Here is a 22,229-nt window from a genome sequence, read left to right on the forward strand (position 1 = left end):
TGAATGAAAAATTTAACATCAGTGTAATGCATCAATATTAAGCCATTGTCATATTATTACTCATATTGTGTAGTGAGTTTTATTATTTGAATACGCTTGTGTCCAGGTAATATGAATACATTCTTTTTTTAATTTTCTTTGATTAGAATTGTCCGTGAATCGAATGTAACTAGCAGTTCAAGGTAAACCCGTCAAGAGTAATTTCCTATTCATAATAAACATGCAAATCAGTCCTCTTCCGTCCGTTCCAAATGAGAGCATGTTTAGGGAAAGTAGAGTGGATAAGACTGAAGAGGAATGGGAGAAAGGTTTTTCCATAGGGCTTTCGATAAAAATTAGAGCCAAATTCGGTAAACGAGAGGATGAATGTCTAGCGTAGCATCACCAAAGTTTTATTTATGGCTTTCAATGGATTGGTCGTGCTGGCATTCGGTTGATGGTAAGTTCGCTGCAAGAAATGTTGATAGAATAAGCGTCCAACTGATAAATAATTTAATAATATTAATATGAGCTATACGCTGTACAAATATCGCTCTAGGAGGTGAACTATATTGGTCACCTTTTTTCACTCATTCGGTTCTTTTCTTAATTTTTTCTGTAAACTCAATTTTGGTCACAACTGCTTGATATAATTGTAAGATAACACATATTCTGATTATAATTTTCTATATAAAGAGAGGCTGAGCCAGCTGAAAACAGAAGCTTAAGGTTAAATATTAGAAAATCCCTGAAATAGCTCTATAACGGAGAGAAAGAGGCTGGAGAAGAAAGCACATTGGTCATGATTAGATATGAGAAATGAAATTTGATAGTCAAGGAAAGAATTTATGAGGATTACGATGCGAGGAATTAATGTGCTGAATTTTTTAAACGGGTGAATAAAGACATCTTCATTTTTTGCGTAACAAAATTTCATTTTTAAATTAGATAGTCATTTTTAATATTAATTAGTTGGGCAGAAAATTAAGTGTGCCCCCCAAAATGATTTTTATGAAATTTGTAATTCATTGTGCATTATGTCAAATTGCAGTGAAATTAGGGTTTTAAGGAAACCAGTCATTTAACGTCGGAACTAAGCCATTTGGAATCCGTATGCTGGGAAAGTCGAATGAATTTCTTGTTGATTTCTTTCATATAATGAATTTTATAATGTAAAATGTATGGATAATGATTTGATCCGTTTATTAAATTATAGGAAGGGTCATAAAACAAATAAATTAACCCCTTATTACATCCAGAAAATGATGACTGACTACTTAATTATTTGGTCATCACCAATTAGAAAAGTTTAGCTTTAATAATGGAACACCATGGCTGAACCTTACTATCTGTCACGGAATAATGTATCATTACATGTGTAGCAAATAAAAACAGCTGTTTTAGGAAAAGAATAGAAAATAAAATCCTCTCTTTTGTAGTGGTATTGTAGATAATTTTAAATAACTGTAATCATAACGAATGTTATTTAAATCATAGGTACCAGCTATTATTACCTAGTGATTTGGTCATATTTCCTCTAGCGTGGAAATTATTCTATTAGCAGGTAAAATGCAATTCTTACCGCCATTTAGAATGTTTGTTTGGGGGACATTTTTTATTGTTAAGTCTAAATATCAAGTATATGTACTTGAAATTTAGTATCTTCTATACCCAATTTTAATCTCTCATATGTATTTCAATTTACCAGCAAGTATTCTTTAGAGAGAATTTAACCGTATTAATCATCACACTAATAAATATAATGACAATAAATAATTTTACGAAATAATTTGCTTAAAGACACCGAGTGACTTTTCCATTATCTCAAAAAGGATATCCCCACTCTTAATTATGATTTTCCATAAATAGCGTCAGCTCGGAGGATAAAATATAGGTGTTTTACTTTTTTCACATTTACGCTTCCCGTTATTTCTCCTCGCCTTTGGCTTTTGAAGCGTATGCTAGGGAATGAAGGCTGGCCGCGAAAGAGGGAACGCAGGGAGGGCGAGGCGGAGCTGACGATAAGGGTGGGGAGAAAGTAGTTAAATGAGTGAGTCGGCGTTTGTGTCTTTTGGGTGGGCGGGGGAGAGTGTGAGGGCTGAGGTTGGCGGGTGAGTAGAGAAGGGAAGGTGAATGTCGTGGAAGGGGAGACAAAGGGAATTATTTGGGTCTTAAGTAGCGCCTTCGGGACCAAATTTGCGAGTTTATATTCGCTACTCTTCCCTCTTTGATGAGGTCTGAGTCTCTGTCGTCTCCCTCCTTCGCATCCCTCACTTTCTTCCTATCCCTTTCACTCCAGCCCTTCCGTTCCGTCATCCGAATTGATATATATATATATATATATATATATATATATATATATATATATATATATATATATATATATATATACACATATACATATATATATACATATATATACACATATACATATATATATACATATATATACATATACATATATATATATATATATATATATATATATATCCCTCTCGAAGGCCATGTGCCTAATCCCCGGCCCCAACAAAATTCGTGGTTATTTGCAGAATTTATCCTTTACGAAGAAGTTAAAGGAACGCGATTTCCAAACGAATCCGTGATCCCTTCTCTATTATTTTCTAATAAATTCCTCGAGTGGAATAAGCTACAGCTCTTTGTAGTCAGACACTGTTTAATTACACTAAAGTTGCCACTCTGGTATTCATCGTACTCAGAGTTGAACGAGAATATTTATGTTGCATTATTATATACAACCAGCGTCCCGTAAATGATTTCTCAACAACCGAATTGAATTTTTGACAACAATGAAGCTGAGTTCTCTTAATTTATCCATGGCAAATTGCCAAAAATTGTTTTTTTTACTTTTAATCTGGTTCCAGATGCCTATGGGATATATTCGCCATTAAGTAAGCTCTTCCCCCTGCCTTAGAAGCATTCAGCTGAAAAGATGAGTGCATTGTCAAAACGTAGAACATGTGGTTGACCGAAAATTTGCTGGACGTAATATTAGTCCGGAATCAGGAGGAAAAGACGAGTATGGAGGATCATAAGAAGAGTTGTTAATCGTACTTGTATAATGCTAAGCTCTGCAACTTCTCATAAAGAGATTATATGAGCTTTTCATGAAGACTAAACTGTCATCCCCATCGATATAAATAGTATATCTGGATTCGTACTCATTCAAACAATTTGAAAACAAGTTGAAAAATACGCCTTATGCCGAATTATTAGATAATATATGGTTGGATGACCGACTTATTCTTTACCAATATCTCAATATATAAAATGATATTTATGATCCATGAACAAGTAGTAAGTGATTACTCCATGTTAATTACAGCGTATTACATTTATTTCAGCGTTTCTTTTCGTTTTCAATTTCCAGATATGAAGCTTCTTTTGGAATTTGATTGCTTTTCAATATTTTTTGTATAAAATTTCCGTTAATAACGATTAAATATTTAGTAAACCCATCCGACTAAATTTTCACCTTCTCAGTATTTTTATCATCCATGTTTATTGTAATGAATGATTTTTTTAAGATTCATTTAAGTTTATTTTAGGTTTATCAAGAAATTCTTTTCTATTGACTATAGTATTTGAAATTTTGATGATAAATTTGATGAAAATGTAAAAACTCGACTAAAAAGTGCTAATCCAAAAGAGAGAAATACTTCTTGTGAAAGCAATGACCACTTGGGTCATAAATCATGACGGATGAAATGGTAATGCAGAGGATTCAGAGTGACTCGAATTGTTTGAGGCAGTCCCAAATAAATAATGCCCGCCTCGCACCACTTGCCGTCCATCTTGCTTAGCTCCCGCCGTACTGAGCATGGTTTACCTTGGCGTTAAGTATCTTTTTGTGATCAGTAATGCAGAAACATTGCATGCGTTTTATGTTATTTAAACTCCTGTAGCGGATTGGACTGTTTCTTAATAAATGGCAATCCATTTCACTCAAAATTCAAATCCGCTGTTTGGGTGATTCCACTTTATAAGCATAAAAGGGCATTAAAAAAGATTTTTGTCTAATTCTTTGATTGTACCATGTATTATTCCCCCGAAAATATTTTTAATTGGTATGTATTTATAGAAACGCTAATTACTTAGTTGGATGCTAAGTCTAAAAATGTGCAAAATAGGAATTCAAAAACTCAAATCCATTCATCCATGCCTCGTGCGGAGGTGGGACAATTTTTTTTTCACCTTTCTCCACTTTAAACACTCGGTGGCAGATTCCGATTTTTACCACACTGGATTTGTCAGCTTTTTCCCTCGCTTCGAAGAGAGCATTTTCATTCAGTATTTTTTTCGAAAATACGAGCATCTGTTTTCAGCCGGCCCTGGCAATATGGCGTATTACCGCATGGCGAGGCGGCAACAGGAGACGGATCGTCTAGGAGATTGCGGACCACGGATCACCTGTCTCGCTCCCTCCCCACTATTCTGAGAGGTTGCGTAATTAGAACACGGGCCAGCATGGCCGTCCCAGGACGTCAGGAGCAGATTGCGCCGGGCAGCCTGTCTGGCGGGGAAATTCATTCCCGTGAACCTCCAGGAGTGTGCCCTTCCTCATTCAACCGCCCACGTTTACCTGAGGAGGGCGCGCGGGCATCTCACTTTCGCCGCCTCCTCTCCCTTCGGTCATTTTTCGTCGATTATTTTGACTTTCCATCCTCACCCAGTCGCCCTGTGTCCTTCCTATTTCTATTTCAACCCAGCTCTTTGTGAATTCATTTTATGATAGAATATCCTTCCCGCAATCTCGCTTACACCTTCGCGTTTTGCCGAATTGCCAATCCCTCGTCAGAAAGGTAAAAGACACACCCAAACGGTGGCCTTCTGGGTGCATAAATAAAATCAACAATTAAAAAATTAAAGATGTCATCTCTATCAAGATGTCCTGCCCTGGGTTGTTTTTTTTACGTTTCCACCATGATTGGGAGAGCTAGTTATAAATCAGTCTCCCATTAATATTCCCTCTTTGATTTATTCTTCCGCTGCATGATACACCTTTTCTGTGTTAACTCAAATGTTTGAGTTTATCAGCTTTGATAAACAAATGTGAAGCCGGGTGAGTGTTCTATATCCACGCCTTTCGCAATAGAAAGTACCCCTCCATTTAGTCATGCCTTTGGTTATACATAGGCTTTGCTTGGGAAACAAGCCTCCTCTTTATAGCCCACCTTCCTGGGCTCAAATAATTCACAGGTCCAGGCATGCAATGAAAATTAAATTAGCAGTTATCATCACATCACCGTCGTCGAAACCGTGTTTACATTTCTACATCTACATGAAACGCCAAAAGGTCATTTAGTGAGGAAAACGGTACCAGGCATACATGCAGAATTATTACTATATGAAGTACTTGAATGAATTTTAGCTCAGTTGCAAACATTCGTACACATATTTGCATACCTTTAAATATGCAATTAATTTTGCATTTGACCAGTTGATGAAAAATATAGTATTCAAGCATTTATTTTCGGGCTCTTGAGTTCGATTTCGGGCAGACAGGCACATTTATGCCTGCGAAAGTCTCCCCCTCTTATTTGATCTTTGAGTTTGAATGCATGAATTTAATTTAGAGCCATAATAAATTCCCCTATGTCACATGGACAGGCAGGTGTCCTGTGGTATTATAGCTCTAGGTCATGCCGGTTCTCGAGAATCATATGGCTCCAACTTTAACTCTTCCTACATATCCGTGAGTCTTACTTGCTCCTCGAATCAATTTTTAACAAGCCTAGCGGATTTACTCTGGCCCTTATCTAATTCCTTAATTATCGCTTTTCCCGTGTCACCAAGAATCTTGCCCCGCATTATAAAAGTGGCCTAACTAAATTTAAGCAATACTTCTGTCTTATTTGTTGATTACATTTTCCTTCAACATTTGAGATATAAAACCTTGGTTCTCTAAATCTGACCCGTTTATTCTTTTAAAGTGTATGCGTAACTCGATCCCATTTAATTTACTTTGTATCTTTTGTCGATCTTTTATCCTATGCTGTTCATTGTCTGCTTAATTCTAACTCCCATTCTTCACGCCACTCAGCTATCTGATCTAAATCGTAAGAGAGAGGCGCGCAATCTCCCGGTGACTTATTTCTCTGTAAATCATTGTGCTATCTGAAAATAATTTAAGATTGCTGCTAATGAAGGAACTTAGGTATTTTAAGTATAGCAAGAAGCGCAGGGGCTCTAAAACACTTCCCTCTGCCACTTATGAAGTTACTTCTCACTTTAATGAACTCATCCCGTCAGCAAATGCTTTATGTGTACGGTTAGATTTGAAATCCATAATCAAGTTAGTCACTTTCTTGTTAATGCCATAATATATTAGTTTGTTTATCAATTTCTCGCAAGATACCTTGTAGCAGACTTTTTTGTAATCTAAAAACGTCTGGGTATTCCCTTTCTCCGTTACAGGGTAGCATAAATAAAAAGATCCAATATGGTTTGAACCTTCGTTTAACAAGTCGTTGAAGGCGGTTTTTAAATAAGATACGATCTAGTTTGCAGTTAACTTCAATACTATGGCGAAGAATTATCGTGAACCTTGGGCTTTATTTGGTTCTATATTGGTAATAGTAGTTTTTAGGGGAGGCGACCGACAGCTAAGGTCATTTGCGCCATAGGGGATGGACAGGAAAGGATGAAGGGTGGAGAGAAACCCGGCGTCGGCATTAGCCTACTCTTTACGAAAGGCGTCAAGGGGTCCGCAGTTTAACGTCCCATCCAGGTCCAATCCGTACGACGTACTCACTCAAAGTGTCCTCCACAAAGCACCTCAAGTAGGGATCGAGATACCTCTGAAAAATATTCAACACCGCCGGGATTTGAACCCGCGCCCTCAGGGTGGGAAGCCAGTACGTTAGCCCCCGCAACATCTCGATCCCCTTTGGTTCTATATTTCTAGGATGTTTTTTTATTACTTCCTGATCCAATAATGATGTCTTTGACGAGAGTATTTCCTTCCAATATGTAAGAGATAAGTTTCACAGTATATTGAATTCAGGATCAAAATTCTAAAGATGAACGCGCCACCTGCCCATTAAAATGGCCGATTAATCTCTCCAAATGAGAAGTGGAAGGAAAGTGAGTAGGACCCAAAGTTAGCTTGGCAACCTTACTAATCCATGCAAAAGGACCAAATCAGCTGATGAGAAAGTCCATAAGGCCATTCGTGCGTTACGTTCATTAATGGGTGTTATGCTGAACTATCTTCCAAACTTTTAGTTGAAATTTATCTTGACTCTTTTATTAATTTTCCATCACTTACATTAGATATCGTTATGCTACTGCTTATAAATGAAGCACATTAATAAATGCAAGTTTTGGCCTGAATGCTGAGCGTTGAATTTTAAAGACCATCTTTCCTGCTGTTGATTACATAAGAGTATTTAATAATTTTAACAGCGTTAATACGTTCCAGTCTAATGTTTCGGTCCACAGTTGACATGATCATTGAGAGAGGTGGGTAAAGTGTTATTAACTCCTGAAAAAGGTCAATATCTATGCAAGACTCAACTGAACTCAACAAATTTGGACTGAGGAGTAATATTGACCTCAGTTGGCTTCGAGTCTTACTTAGTCATTGACTTCCTTCCAGAGTTTACACTTTGATACCCCCCTCACGACAGACGGTCATCTGTTGACCGAAATGTTTGGAGATTTCCACCGCCTACACTGACTTCGAGGTATCTTCGGATTAACATGATTGGTTTTTTTTTGCTCCCTAACCGTCGCTGTTTGAAGTTATTCCATTGTCCAAAATGATACCATCATAAAAACCTCAAATTATAGTGTGCAAAAAAAATCATTATAATTATAATGTGCAAAAGTATCATTATATTGTAAAATATTATTATGTTTATGTGTCGCTCAGAATACCTAATATGTTTTTCGTCACCTTTTATACAATTTTTACAACTTCTCTTTATTCCTATTACATTTATTGCTTATCGAATTGCTGCAATATTGCTTATAGTAATGTTCATGGAATGATGTCGCTTTTTTGATACTAGACGTGGGATAAAGTAGCTAAAATGTAATGAAAGGAAATCATGCCTTTGATGTTTGGTGAATGAGGCACCAAAGTACATATGAAAAATAAATTAAATCCCGACATATTTTTAGGTAATGGCAGCATTCAATAATAGAACATATATGGTTTCATTATATTTACCAAGCTAGTGAAATCGGATTTTTCCTTATACGTATATGTTTACGTGGGGAACTATCAAACAGCTTTATCCTCGGCGGCATGAAGCAATTACGACAAATATTGCCAGAAACAATTGAGCTTTTCCTCTGGTTTCCCCATTTCTCCCTCCCCCAAGAAGTCCATCCCACGTGCACCCTAAAGAGCAGAGATCAAGGGGTGACCTTCCCCGACTCCTGTCTGAGCCACCTGCCGGGAAAAGAGAGAGAGAGAAGCAAGGAGTTCCCTCCGTGGGGGATGGTTGGAGGGATGTGTGGCGTGAGACGGTCGGGGGAGAGGGAGAGTGGAGGAAGGTAGGCGATGCGTGGAAGATGGGAGAAAGTGGGCAGCGGAAAGAGGTGGATGGCACGAAATCTCGAATCTTCTGTCCTACGTGGTGGAGGGCAGGAGAGGGATAGAGAGAGAGAGGAGAAAAGAAGGGATAGAAAGAAGGATATATGTAGAGAGAGAAAGAGGGAGTCGAGGTGGAAGTCGGTTGGTTGGGAAATGTGGCGAAAATGTGCGGACATAATTGCGCTGTTTTTGCGACCTCTATCCTACTCCCTCATCCCCTACTGAGTGTAATCCTAATTTTAAGCCGAGTCGGAATATTCACCGTTGGGTTCAAAAGCACGCATTTTGCAAAAAAAAATCTACAAACAGCCGGCACTCTCTTTGAAGTCGAGTCGATGCTGGGAATTCCCTTTTTCAGGAAAATATATCCTGAACCCTCTATGAAACGACACAAGAGGAATTTTGGATCTTTAACAGGGATCAAATGGTGAGTTTTATGGGGGCAATGCAATAATTCCATAGCCAGGGTGCAAGTCTTGCTAATATACATATATATATATATATATATATATATATATATATATATATATATATATATATATACACCTCGCATTAATATTTATTTACCTTTGACGTTGTTGGGTAGAGTAGGCGAAAGTGGCGCACGGAATTTCAGCCAATAAATATCCAAAGTTTTTTATCAAGCCTTGGATTGTTCCACAATTTCTCCTCTACTTTCCATATTCAATTAATTATATCTTTGAATACAATTAAAACAGATCATTATCGACTGCTTCATGCTCATCATTTCTATTGGTAAGGTATTCCGTTTAATAGCCTTTGCAGTTATTTTTCCCCGAACTATTTTTTTTAATCTGGCCTGCTGATATCGTTTTTATCTTACCCCCGGCCCAATGGTAAAAGTGGGAAATTCAAGCACAAAAAAGAGCCATTGTGTCATGAAGTTGGCCATAATTCATTAACGAAGTAATATTCATGCATATATCGTACTTTAGACTGTATGTCGAACATAACTAACCCTTTTGTCAATTGAAGGTGTTATCGTTAAATGATATTCTAAGATTCATTGGTTTATAAAATCTGGAAATGATGGCAAGTAAATGATTTCACATATAACCTCGATAATTGATCAGATTAGTGAATGAAAATCTTTCCAATTTGTTAAATTTCCTTTATTATTTTTAATATAAAAATAAATTTCGTGATGGAATTTATAGAACATACTTAATTATGTTTTATAGGAGTTTATAGAGGTTGGTCTATCTGGAAACGCATTTTTATTCTAAATTCTAAATAGTAAATTATTTTGTAGTTTTATTTTTCTCTAATCTTACGAATAAAAATAAAAATTTTGGTCCTGATTACTTTTGATCCAATTGGTTATTTTCCGGTAATAGAGTTTGAACTAATTTCTCAATATTTTGCACTAATCTAATGCCAAATGAATCAGTTGATTGCTTCAGGGTTCGTGATTTTGTGCTCAAATGTTTTAAATACATTTAACACCTCCTAATCCCTATCATGGATAATTTCCTTTGCATAGTCTCTTTTATATCTTACTAACGTATTTCTTGTCTTAATTAATCCCTTGCCATCCCAACATTCCATCTTCGCCGGTCCAACTCTCACTCTTTTCCAATTAGCCCTTCGCAGTTCCTCCCTACTTCATTTCGCTCTATTGCCGCACCACACCTTTCCACTAATCCGTAAAGTGGCCAATAGCCTTCAGGCATATTAAAAGCATTAATTTCGACATGAAATTTCTCCTGAAATAGCATAAGGCAACGTTTCAAGCATATGAAGAATGCTAACCCTAGTGAGTTCAATACTGATCAAATAAATAAGGAGTTGTGTAGGTATCAACGATTTGAGAGAAGGTAAAGATAATCACACTTGAATTATTGTTGTTGAAAAAAGCATGTGCTGCTCTTATACATTATATTAGGTGCTATAATAACTGTTGGTTCATTTAGTTTGGCGAATCATCTGAATAAATTTGGCGTGATGTGTGATTAAGTCAGTTTTTTACATTCAGTGCTTCGTTTTGAAGTGCCACGCTGAGTGATGTTTTTACTCGTAGTTCTCAGTTGATGATTTACTATAACTTGGAAATGAATTAAATTCACCTAAATTTGTTTTGTTAGAATTGTGAACCTTCATTCTGATTTGTAACCGGTGTATTTACTCTTAAATTTAATCGTATTGAGACGCTCTCAGTGGACTTTAATGCATTACTGCAGGCCCACCATAATTAGAATGCCACCGTTAGGACAAAACATTTTCTCTTGATCAATGTTAGCGATAAACTTGGAAAAGTTTACCAACTCTCTGTTATTGGAACAATATTCTTGCAGGAGGCGTGAATTCTGAATACAGGAACGTCTGCGTAGCTTCAGAATTTGCGTCGAGAATAGTTACATAAATAACTAAGGCAATACCCATTATAACAATTGTAAGCGGTCGACGTCTCTACACGATCAGAGACTGGTATTAAGCGCGTAACCGTACCACGGGTGGTGGCAAGCAATTAAGTCGAACGACACGGGGACGAGAAGTATCGGGTGATTAACGTTTCCGATGGAGGAGGGGGGGGGAGAAAGTGCGAAGCAAAGAACGCGGCAGGTGTGAGAGCATCGGGGGAGGGGGGGCGAGGAAGGAGAGCGAGGAGGGAGAAGAGGAGGAGGAAGCAATTTGAAGTCGCAAGGGGGTGAATTGGTGGGGAGAGCTGCGGAAGGCGTGGAGGTGATGGAGGAGAAGGGGGAGAGAGAGTAAATTGGAGTTGTGGGAGCCGTTGTATGAAGAGGAGAAAAAGGAAACGAGCGAGTATACACCCCACTCCCAAAAAACCCCCTTTTCCCGGGCTCACAACACCTCGAAGAGGTTCTGAGGGAAAGAGAGTAGAGAAGAGAGGGTCTTGGGGGTTGGTGTATCGACGGCGTATTAGTGTGTGTGAGTGTGTGTCTGTGCATGCTGTTGTGTAGACTGGTCCCAGCGGCAGTAAAAAGCGTGTTGTTGGGGGCTGGGAGGTTCGGTGGGGGAGGAGGTTAGAGTGGGGGGTGGGGATCGGTGGAGGAAAGATGAGAAAGAAGTGAAGGAAAAGTAGGGTGAGGGAGAGAAATAAGTAAGCCCCTTCCCTTTCCTTCTCCCACCCAGTTGGCTGGAGAAAGATGAGAGAGCGGGAGCTTAGAAATGGTGTAGTGGAGGTCGAGGAAACCGAGTAGGGAGAGATGGCGAGAGTGTGAGGGACGGACGGCAGGGGATAGTGAGAGCTTGGTAGGGGAGAAAAAGGTAAGGGAGTCACCAAAAGACTAAAGGAGAGCGATGGCATGTGGGAGACTGATATGGGAAGGACGGAAGCAGCGAGGCAGTCTCTGGGTCGGATTGACGTGAGTCAGGGAACACATAGGAGTGGAGATGGCGAATGAGCGGCGGGGAAAAATTCGAGTAAATACTTCAAATGTGACTAAACCCGTACGCAATAAGGGAATGTAATCATCATGTTAGGTGTTCAATTCTAGGTTTAAATTGTATCAACCCTCGGAACTATCCTCTTTCCTACCATCCCGGTCATTCCTTTGGAGCTCCCCTCAAAATCTTTCATCACGTGTGTGTTATTCATCTTTGGCCTGGCAATGTACCAACTTATGTGGTGTCACCAATAAGGAATTGAGCAAACTAATGTTTCTCGGAATTAGTTTTCACTTTTTCTAATCTCTACATGTCATAAATTTCTCTCGTCGCCCATTCTTCGAAGGACTTCATCACCAATCAGTGAGAATGTCCAGTTAATCTTACCTTATTTTTAATTGGCTAATATTTTTTTCTTTCAAGTTGCTATCGTTTATGTCTCACGACATAAAGTAGTCATTACGAATAATATCCTACTGTTCTTTCCATACACTCTCAACTTCAAACAGCTGCTGCATAATATCTACCGATCATATCAGACAGTTTAATATTTTCATTGAAATTCAAACCACTGTCACTGGTTGAGGGAGAAAATTTTTCCACTTGCCATTAGATGGAAGCAAAATATTATAGCTGTAAGGAACTACCCATATCCCATTTTAAAAATAACTGCAAAAATCAGGTTGTGATAATTTAATACATAAGCTAATTAAATACAAATGGACCTCTTCTCATGTTTGACCCATCTGCAGTTGCAGTAACCAACTGTATGAATAGTTAATTAGAGGCTATGTTTCATCTCACATAACGAAGAAAAGCTATGTAAAAAAGAAATAATCTCAAATGGAAACTTCACAGGAATTATTCCCAGTGACCAACGACGAAAAAGGAATTGTAATAAAATCTAAGAGGGAAAAGAATTTTTTGGAGAGTTTGCATGTACTCAATATTAATGAAGTTAACTATGCACTTACTTAAGAATACATTGTAATGAATCTGAAAAGAGTGATATGGAATTGAATAAAAAGGAGGATTTGAATATGAAACTATGGCAACTCATTCCTGCCTCTTTGTACGTTTTTAAGATTTTATCAACACCAGTGTTATAAGGCGCGTATGAAGGCGGGTAACGAAAAGCCGTATACAAGATGCTAATTTTCTTAATTCAGCACACCCCGGGACAAATTTCCAAGCTTTATTTGCTCTAAAATATACTGTTGATGTTCAAAAAATAACTATAGAATGGAATGAGAGCGTAAGTGTGAAAAAGGGATGATAGAGCGAGGTTTATTGAAGTAGGCCTTTCGAAGATTTCCACGAAGTAGTGTTATTTCACGGTGAAGTGGAACCTCTTAATTTTAAAGTATCAAGGAAAATACAGATGTGAAGGAAATACCCAAGATTGGTTACATCCTTGTTTTGACTGATGTTCTCTCGGGAGTACTCGGGGTTGGGATTATTGAAGTTGACGTTGGCATCCCACTCTTACAGGTCGAGATTTTCTGCCGGGCTATCCATGAAGTGAAGAGATGTTGATGGAGTAATAACCGTAGGAAGAAGGAGATGGCATGGAATGCAGAGAAATTAAGATTAAATAAAGAAATAAATTAATCTTCAAATACTCCTTTTCGAAAAACATTTAAGGAGACTTTTAGTTTTCAATTAAGATTCGAACTTATCTTGTTAACAAATTGGGATCAAATGGTCAAAACATGATCGAAATTGGTTTATGAGGTTTATTGGTTTTAAAATTATTTAAGGGAATGTTATCTGTAAAACATCAAAGTAAAGTGAGGTACGCGATGAATCGGAGTGCCATAAGGACCAATGGCCTGCGTCCACCGTTGTCAATGTACCAGATGTATAGTATGCACCTAATGCCGAAGGTATGAGCCATGAGACCACCGTCAAAGTAATTTTGGCCCCTACTCCACACCGCGTCTATGCATTGGATTTTCAGGGTATAATGAGGTGCACTGCCGGCTGTCCACTTCAGTTTTCCCACCTTAAGCATATAAGAAGCTACCAGAGTTAGTGTACTCTCTGGTCCTGGCGGCTCTATGGTATCTGATTCAAGTCCTTGTGGATCACGGAAGTTGTGATGAGTATCAAATGAAGGTTAAAAATATTAAATGCATATTTTATTACATAATTTTTATTTATAGTTTAGGGTGAAATCCTCTAACCGAGAGTCAACAAAATAGTATATATTAACAGTAATACACCTGGAGACCTCCTAATGAGAACATCGTAGTTCTGACATGTAACGCATTAATTACTTGATCAATGACGAGAGTCAAGAGAGTGTATTCAGAAGGAATCTGAATGAAGAGAGGCCGACGATGAACGGAAATAATTTAATTAAATAAAAAAATATAAGGTAGCTACAAAAAGGATTAGGTAAGAATGGTCTTCTATCGTTTTGATTGTAATAATAGTGCGTGTAGGGAATAAGTAATATAAGAATCGTCGAGAGCATTGTTTTGGTGCGAGGGAGAATTTGGCAGACGGAATTCGCGCGTGGGGAGATGCGGAAGAATTACAGCTCCCCTCGACCTCTCCCACCCTGTGTAATCAACGGTCAGTCAGCAGCAAAACGCAGGCGCACCGTTCGGACCGGAGGAAATAAATAACATTAACTGCCTCGTAGATGACGCTTAGAAAACATGTCGGGAATGAAAATTCTCCCAAGTTTTCGGAGATAGAACTTTGGCGGTTAAAAAGGCGATCAAAATTTATGGACCATTACCTTTTATAGTTAAAGGAATAAAGTTACGAGAGATAAAGAAAAAGTCCGCTAAAACGAGCAGTATAACACTAGTGTACAAGTGAGACAAATTAAACTTGTAAGGCAAAGTTAACGCCCGGTAAGAAATGACGTAATTCCCCAGAGCGAGCCACCTACGTGCAAATAACGAAAGTCGTGACGCTCGCCCCGAAGTTTTATTAAAAAGCCAAGTTTTCGTTATTCCGTCTCGTTACCATGCGCACTATCCACTAAGGTCAAACCTAGGTGATCCCCCAACCCGTCTCGTTTTTATGATGATTTCTAAGGAGCCACGCCAATCTTTTTTACGGTCCACATCCCTCTCAGCCTCCGGTGCGTGGGGCGCCACGGAGGAGTCCGAAATAATGGGAATTTTTCGACCCTTTCGGGATCCGGATATCGTTTGAGGTAAACAAGAGCGAGGTCAAGGAAAGGAGCGAATGACGACATCTAAGCGCTTTCACGAAAGCAGACCCGAGGCGGACAAAGTTGTCGGCGCGCGGAATTCCCGTTAAAAATGTGGAAAAACTCCCTCGTCGGAAGGAAAGACCTCCCTTGGTCTTGTTTATACACACTCGTGTGGGAGGGGGAGGATGATTCTTTGGGTGTTACGTGAATTGGAGAGGCATGGTATTGGGAGGGTCAGTCATCGATTTTCCCACTGCAACGCCGCCTCAGCCATTTCGTGGGGAGAAGTGCCCTGGTGGCGACCGGACCTGCGATCCCAATCCCCGACGAGCGTGAGGGAAAGAAGAGAGATGGATGTAAAAGAAGGAGTCGGTGGAGGAAGAAAGCTGGTGTGGGGCTGGCGGAATTGGAGTTTTGTTAGCGGGGAGGGAGGCCGGCATGGGGTCGGGAGGAATGGGACTACATCGGAAGAACAATGGCCAGAGCCTCTTCCTTTTCTTTTTTCTTCCCCTTCCTGGCCTCCTCGTGTTCTCCTCCTCGTTCTTTCCCTTCTTCGCGGCCGTTTCGACATGCCTCACATTCAACGGCGCCCTCGAGAGCACTCCATAGGAAACTGTCCGTATTGATGCTCTCCCCAACCCACCCTTGCAACACCCTACCCAACAACACCTCTTCTCCCGTGCGTCCCTCCCCCTTTCCTCCCCGCCCCATCCGAACACTCAAGCGCATTCCCACAGCCTCCCACGAACCCTGCCCCTTCGCCGCCCTGTACTACACCTAACCAATCGCCGCCTCCCTCCCATTGCCTGCACCCTTTCACCCGCCACACCAACACCACAAATACATGGCTCGTCTCCCCGCCACCAATTCCTTTAAACGCCTCACATATACCTCAACCTCCCGAAAACCCATCACATCCTCCTCCTGACTCCCACTGTGTGGGAAACGGCGTTGTTACGGTGTCGTATAGTTTCCTCCGAGACCTCTCCTCTTATTTCCCTCACGTCTGTAAGTGCGTAAGCGTGTGGGTATTTTGTGTGTAGGTATACATAGCGAACCGTCTCCTTCGGACTCTTTTTCGGCTCGAGCGCGGGGGGAACTATCCATAACTTCCGGAATTACCGCCGTCTTGATGGTCGATCTCGCACCCGCGCCACCTCTTTCTTACGCACCGCTTGGTGAAAGCTGCGGGAGGGCGATGGAAAGAGAGGGCTCGAGCGACGTTAATGGCGTTGTCATGCGGCGAAAGGAATCCCCATGACGATTCCTCCTCCATCGTGGGGCGTTTTGGCGTTCTCACGCGGAGTTGCGGCGTTCCCCGCGCCATTCCACGGTGCGGGCGAATGCGCGCGCGCGTGTGTGTGTGTGTTCGTACGCACCAGCCTCCCTTAATCTCCGCCCGTCCCTTCGCCGATCAAAGGCCTGTGAGAGGCCTGATAAAAGCTAAATATATATTTTCTTTTCTACTTCCTTTCTCGGTAGTTCCATCCTTTTATAACCCGCGGCCGTACTCCTCTCATTCTTTTATTATCTATCGCCTTCAATTTGTATCTCTTTCCTTTCTGGAGCTCTGCCGTCTTCAGTCGTTTTCAAAAATTGCGAGGGAGTGCGTTCCGTGAGCATTCCAGAGGCGACGGGGAATGGAAGCCGTTTCATTTCTTATTTACGTTATAGTCTAACATGGACGCATTATTCTTATCACCTCCATAAATTGGGCATCCACGTGGATTGCCTTCACCTTTTGATGTTAAATCCCTGACTATTCCCCGAGACTTTTGGCCTCTGATCTTTTAAACGTGTCAATCTAGCTCGATATTTCGAATTACTTTTTATTGATTTTGCACTAAATGTTTGATTTGATGTGGATGTGAATTTAAATTATTCCGTTTTTTTAACTGGTTTTCGCTTGAATGAAAATCATTTTTTGACAGTTATCTCAATTGCTCTATTTTGAATTTCATTTGTGGGTATAAAATCATTAATCTGTATTTATTGTGTATCGGGGAATCTTAAACTGTGACATCACCTTGAAAGTAGGGAGAATGTTTTGTCGCCAAAATTTTAAATTAAGTGCAATGTTAAAAAATGTTTTCCTAAATGTTTTTTTTTAAGGGGAGAGCACCTGGAGACGTTGGAAATTCATAATTAGTGGTATTTTTGTAATATCTCTTTGAATTTCAATGTCAGATGATTAACAATCTTTTTCTTCTATTTTACAGGGATCGTGTGTTTAGACTGAATCTGAGTAATATCAGCCACAGCAATTGCGAGGTAAGTTACTTTGTTTTATTGGTACTCTTTCGATCTTTAGCCGATAATTGGCTTCTTTCGGTATCCCAGGTTATTTTTATCATGAGCAATTAGGGACAATAATGATCTAGGTATTCCTTCAGGCTAATCTCCTATTCCTTGTGCTTGACCTCAAATGTCACATTACAGGTATTTGAGTCAATTTTGGGAAGGAAAATCATCATTATAATTTTTTAACCTCAATTGAGTGTCACAGGTCGACATGGTTTAACGCGTGGTAGCGCACTAAATAATATCGTTAAAGTACTTGAACTCTCTGTCTTTTGGACCTCCGTCATTCTACGAGCGGCGATAATCCAGACCGAAAGTTCGTGCTAAATAAAATTGTGATGTCAAAAATCTAGTTTACCGTGTTTTCCGTGCGAGAAAATGTTCAATTTTTTGTGATAATATTCGAATATTACCGCACTTAATTTTAAGTATAGCTATAAGCATAATTTAAGTGGTGATTTTAAATAATTTAAAGCATTAGGTACTCTATTTTATCTTAATTGTAAGCGTCAGGATTCCGTTCATACGCATATTTAAGAGAAATTACCATTTTACGTTTATGTAAATTAGCATGGATAGAGAGATTTTGTTCAAAATGTAATAAATATAAGTAGAGAGTATGGTTAGATGATGGCATTGGCTTAAAATGCGTTTTAAGTAATAAATAGCGGCGAAATACTACAATTTTTATTATCTCACTGTGATTCATATCTATTCATGTGCGGAATTCTGCATTAAAGTTAATTTTTTGTTCCAATTCAGATAGTTCAGCATAGCTGTATGCATTCAAAATTATTAAGCTGCTTAGGTATTGTTCTTAATGTTATATTATATTATTGTTCATTATTTGAAAAATTTGCCTTGTGGCAAAAAATCCAATTTCTCTTTCACTCTTAATGAATAGTACGTTTTTTCAATTTCTGTCGCCTTTTAATTTGAAACAATCCACATCATAATGAAGGCGTCTTTTGAGGGAGGATAATATGAGATTTTTTCAATAAAGAGTGGTGATTAAATTTTTATTTGTTTTCTTTACTTTTCGGAATTTTAATTCTAGGTAATATTGTTAGCTTAGTTAGGAATTGATATACCCTACACGTTTATCTCATTTGATAGCATATTACATCATTCGTGGCTAGTTGAAGCATAGTTAGTTCCTTATGCCTGCAGCTGATGATGGAAGACGGCAGCCACGGTGTTTTTTCACGCTGGAAAATAGAAAAATGTCACAAGGGGCAAGGTCTGTACTACAATCATGCGAAATTCTCTTCATTTTACCCCGAAATATTCAGCAGCAACATTTTCGATGCGCGTTTGGTCATTTTCCTGGTACAGCATCTACATAAAAAAGACCCACGGTCCACCAAAAAGATGTATGACAAGGGATACACTCACCAGCTGAAAAGTGTAAGGGATAAGGGAGAGGAAGATTGTTTTAAGGTTTGGGAAAAGGAAAAAAATCACTGAAAATCTCTGAAAAGGCGTTCATGGTGGTGCAAATCCATATACATTTTAGCGGAAAATTTATCTTTCAACTGGTGCCAATTTTATCCCCTACAGAATTTTTCGGGTGCATTATAAAGGAGAAACGTCTTGTTTCATATCCTATAGCCTCTTGCTTTTAAATATGGCTTTTCACGCTTGATATGGTCATAGAGAAGTTTCAGTACATTCCTACAGTATGCTCCAATTATAATTGTGTATACTGGTATGGCATGATGATGTACGACTTTCCCTGGAAATCAAAAAATGATATGACCATTCCTTGCATAACCCCCCGGGTTTGACATTTTCAGTGAAGGTGATTCTAGAGATTCCCACTCAGAGCTTTGATGTATGTCTGATCCCAGGATCAAAATGATGTAGTCAAGTGTCACCTGCAGTGATAGCCTTTGAAACAAACTCCCCATCTACCTACGACATCAGTTTCGACTGCGGGCCAAGCCGGAGGCGAATGTCCTGGTTTATTCTGATGTGAGCAGTCTCGGAACCCACCACGCACAAACACGTCTCTTGCACAATTTTTATAGTACTCACGTGTTGATGCGTGCGTAGACGTACCAACGTGCTAATATCCCCCAAACCCCTCCTTCATCTTCGTTTTTATATCGAATGTTTGTCCGTTTCCTGATACTCTTACTCACAACCTTCTGCGGAAAGCGCTAATTTCCTTCAGTTCGCTAAGGATAGCCACCTTGTGGCCGAAATCCGCGTATTTTATTTATTGCGGCCATAGGAAATTTAAATTAAACTTGTTATTTTACGAGGCCGTAGAGCTTAAGTTTCCTAGATTTTATCATTGTGTTGTCGATACCCAATGAAAATTTCAATACTTCTAATAGTGCTGTTAACGTCATTTGATGATCTCTCGAAATGGCAGCAGCAGTGTCAATGTTTCCTTCTTTAAATGTAGTGGAGTGTTATTTCTAGAGTAAGGGACCCTTCATAAGCTACGTGTATTAGTAGGTCTTGGCTTAATTGTTTCCAGCGAAAAAATTAGCGTATTCCTCGTCACGTATCACCCCCATCGTTCCTATAGGTGAACCGAACAATCTTCAAATTGCAACGGCTGTCCCCGACGCAATCCTGTATTTCAATCTATCATACGTAAATATTTCACATAAGCATTGCGTATTGAGGTAACAAAATAACATAAAATTATATTTTTGAGCATTAAATAATGCGAATGGTAAATTTTTTATCTTTCTGGCCTAACAGTGCTGGTAAATATTATTAAATCTTAAAAATAATTGAATAATTGGATGAAATTAAGTGACAGTTTCGCGATGAGAAAGAGAACATATTTATTTCTGTAAGCGGTATATTTACGTATCAAATGTAATTATCAACTTCCTGGTACGACGATTAATTCTGAGCAACTCATATTCTCTTTTATGAGTTATAAATTTAGTTCAATTTTTTTTACCTCACTCTAATTAAAGTTTTACCCAGATGGAAACACTGCCATAATTATCATTCCTGAAAGTGAACTCACTAAAATTAAAAACGATCAGGTTCAGCGGCAAGCACAACTCTGAGAACTTAAAGCCGAATACTCAATTTGGTCAAAATTTTCTTTGCCGTTAATAATTGTTAATGAAATGAAACATAAAGAAATGCAAATAGTAAGATATATATGTTTTACAACTATATTACGATAGATATTTGAAATACAAAGTCCATATGCCCTTCCAATTTTTCTCCAGCAGCTAGTCAGCCAAGCAAACCAAGCTGTGATAATTCTACTCTCTACCCGTCATGAACACCGTTAGCTATTCCGAATCCCTCCCACCCATAATAATGATAACCATCATAATACTTCGTTGCCACCCAGTGCGTTATGCTGTTTTGCCTATAAACCCACCTCCTTTACCCAGCCCCCAAGCCATTCTGGTTTCTCCCCTGTCCCTTCCCTTTCCTCCCATCCTAACCACTCCGCGGCTCTGTTCCCTCGACTCCTCAACTACTTTGCTTCCCCTCTGCCTAATGGCTCCGTGTCCCCCTGTGCACCCCGCTGCCCCCCCTTACTGCTCGTGTTCACCTGAATCCCCCAAACCGCATTCTCACTCTCGCTATAAATCCAGATTTCAAGCCTCAGGGTGGAATTGGGAAGGCCTAAGGTTGTAAGTAAGCAGTAGTGCCCCTCTACCATACCAACACCTCCATCAAACCGCCACAATCAACCAATGCCTTAAATTTCATAATTAAATGATGCATCTTTCTCCTGCGAAAACTGCACCAGCCCCCGTATTAAGAGTTACTTTATAGCAAGAGAGAAAACCTGCTGCCCTCGGATTTTGTCCTGAGATAGGAACGTAGTAATTACCAGTCATTAGTATCACACACGGATGCAAATATGAGACTAATTGGAAATTGTCGTCGATTCGCTGAATATGGTATGGTTTTCGCATTGATAATTATTCTCTATTGTAATCTATGTGCAACTTTAAATGAAATTATGCTAAAAAATTTGTCTCAATAATATAATATTATTCATTGTATTTTGTGCACAAATATTTTATTTTAACTTTGTTTTTACGCGAAAACAGTCGAATACTTTAGATATTTTTTATTATAATGTGATTTCATCATTTTTCACTCGTATTTGTTTCAGTATGGCATGTTAGCATCTCATTATCCAGTTATTTAAGCTAATGAGCCCTTATTGCTGCATGTTACTCCATTATTGTTATTTCAGTAATAATTTAAGTTCAATAAAGAGTATTAATTTCGGAAGTTCACTATTGTAGCATTTTCATACACGTTCCGCGCTATTCATGAGTCTATTTTTTATTATTAAACCGAAACGGTATTTTTCAGATTTAGAAAAAGTTGGTTAGAATTTTTTAATTGCATAATCTTATGTCGTTCAAATTTGCATTAGTGTACCATTCTGTTGATTTAAAAACTTTCCAGGTTAATTTTATAAGGTAATGCAGTAACCGGGTGATATTTTTAAAGACTTTCTCTTAGCGCCAATAATACGAGGGTCATCCGGAAAGTAGTACCCGTTCGTGAAATAAAGACACAAACGTAAATATTAACAAACATAAAAAATTTTATTTGAAAGAGGATACTTTAAACTACTTCTCAACATAATCTCCAAGCAAATTAAGGCATTTGTCATAACGTGTGACAAGTTTCTGTATTCCTGCTGCATAGTCCTTCGCCGCCAGCTCATTGAGATACGCGAGGGACCCATCTTGCACAAATTTTTGCATAATGCAGATGGTGTTTAACAATTTCATGAACAATTGTTCGAGAAACATTGGGAAAATGCTCACAGATGTCATCAATTGTGACGCGCCGATCGTTCCTCACGAATTCGTCAACTGAGCTCAC

The 22,229-nt window shown here is 39.0% G+C and overlaps 1 protein-coding gene across 1 annotated transcript in view; it reads left to right on the plus strand.

Moving 5' to 3' along the window:
* The window catches only part of Sema2a (Semaphorin 2a), a 1,147,864-nt gene that overhangs the window by 757,277 nt on the left and 368,358 nt on the right, over positions 1-22,229 (plus strand). The window contains exon 3 of the mRNA XM_071589072.1: positions 17,306-17,357. Within this exon, the coding sequence (XP_071445173.1) occupies positions 17,306-17,357 (52 nt within the window). The remainder of the gene's footprint in view (positions 1-17,305; positions 17,358-22,229) is intronic.

The sequence above is a fragment of the Hetaerina americana genome, unplaced genomic scaffold (genome assembly GCF_022747635.1).
Source record: "Hetaerina americana unplaced genomic scaffold, ioHetAmer1.1.p SCAF_32, whole genome shotgun sequence".
Classification (NCBI taxonomy): domain Eukaryota; kingdom Metazoa; phylum Arthropoda; class Insecta; order Odonata; family Calopterygidae; genus Hetaerina; species Hetaerina americana.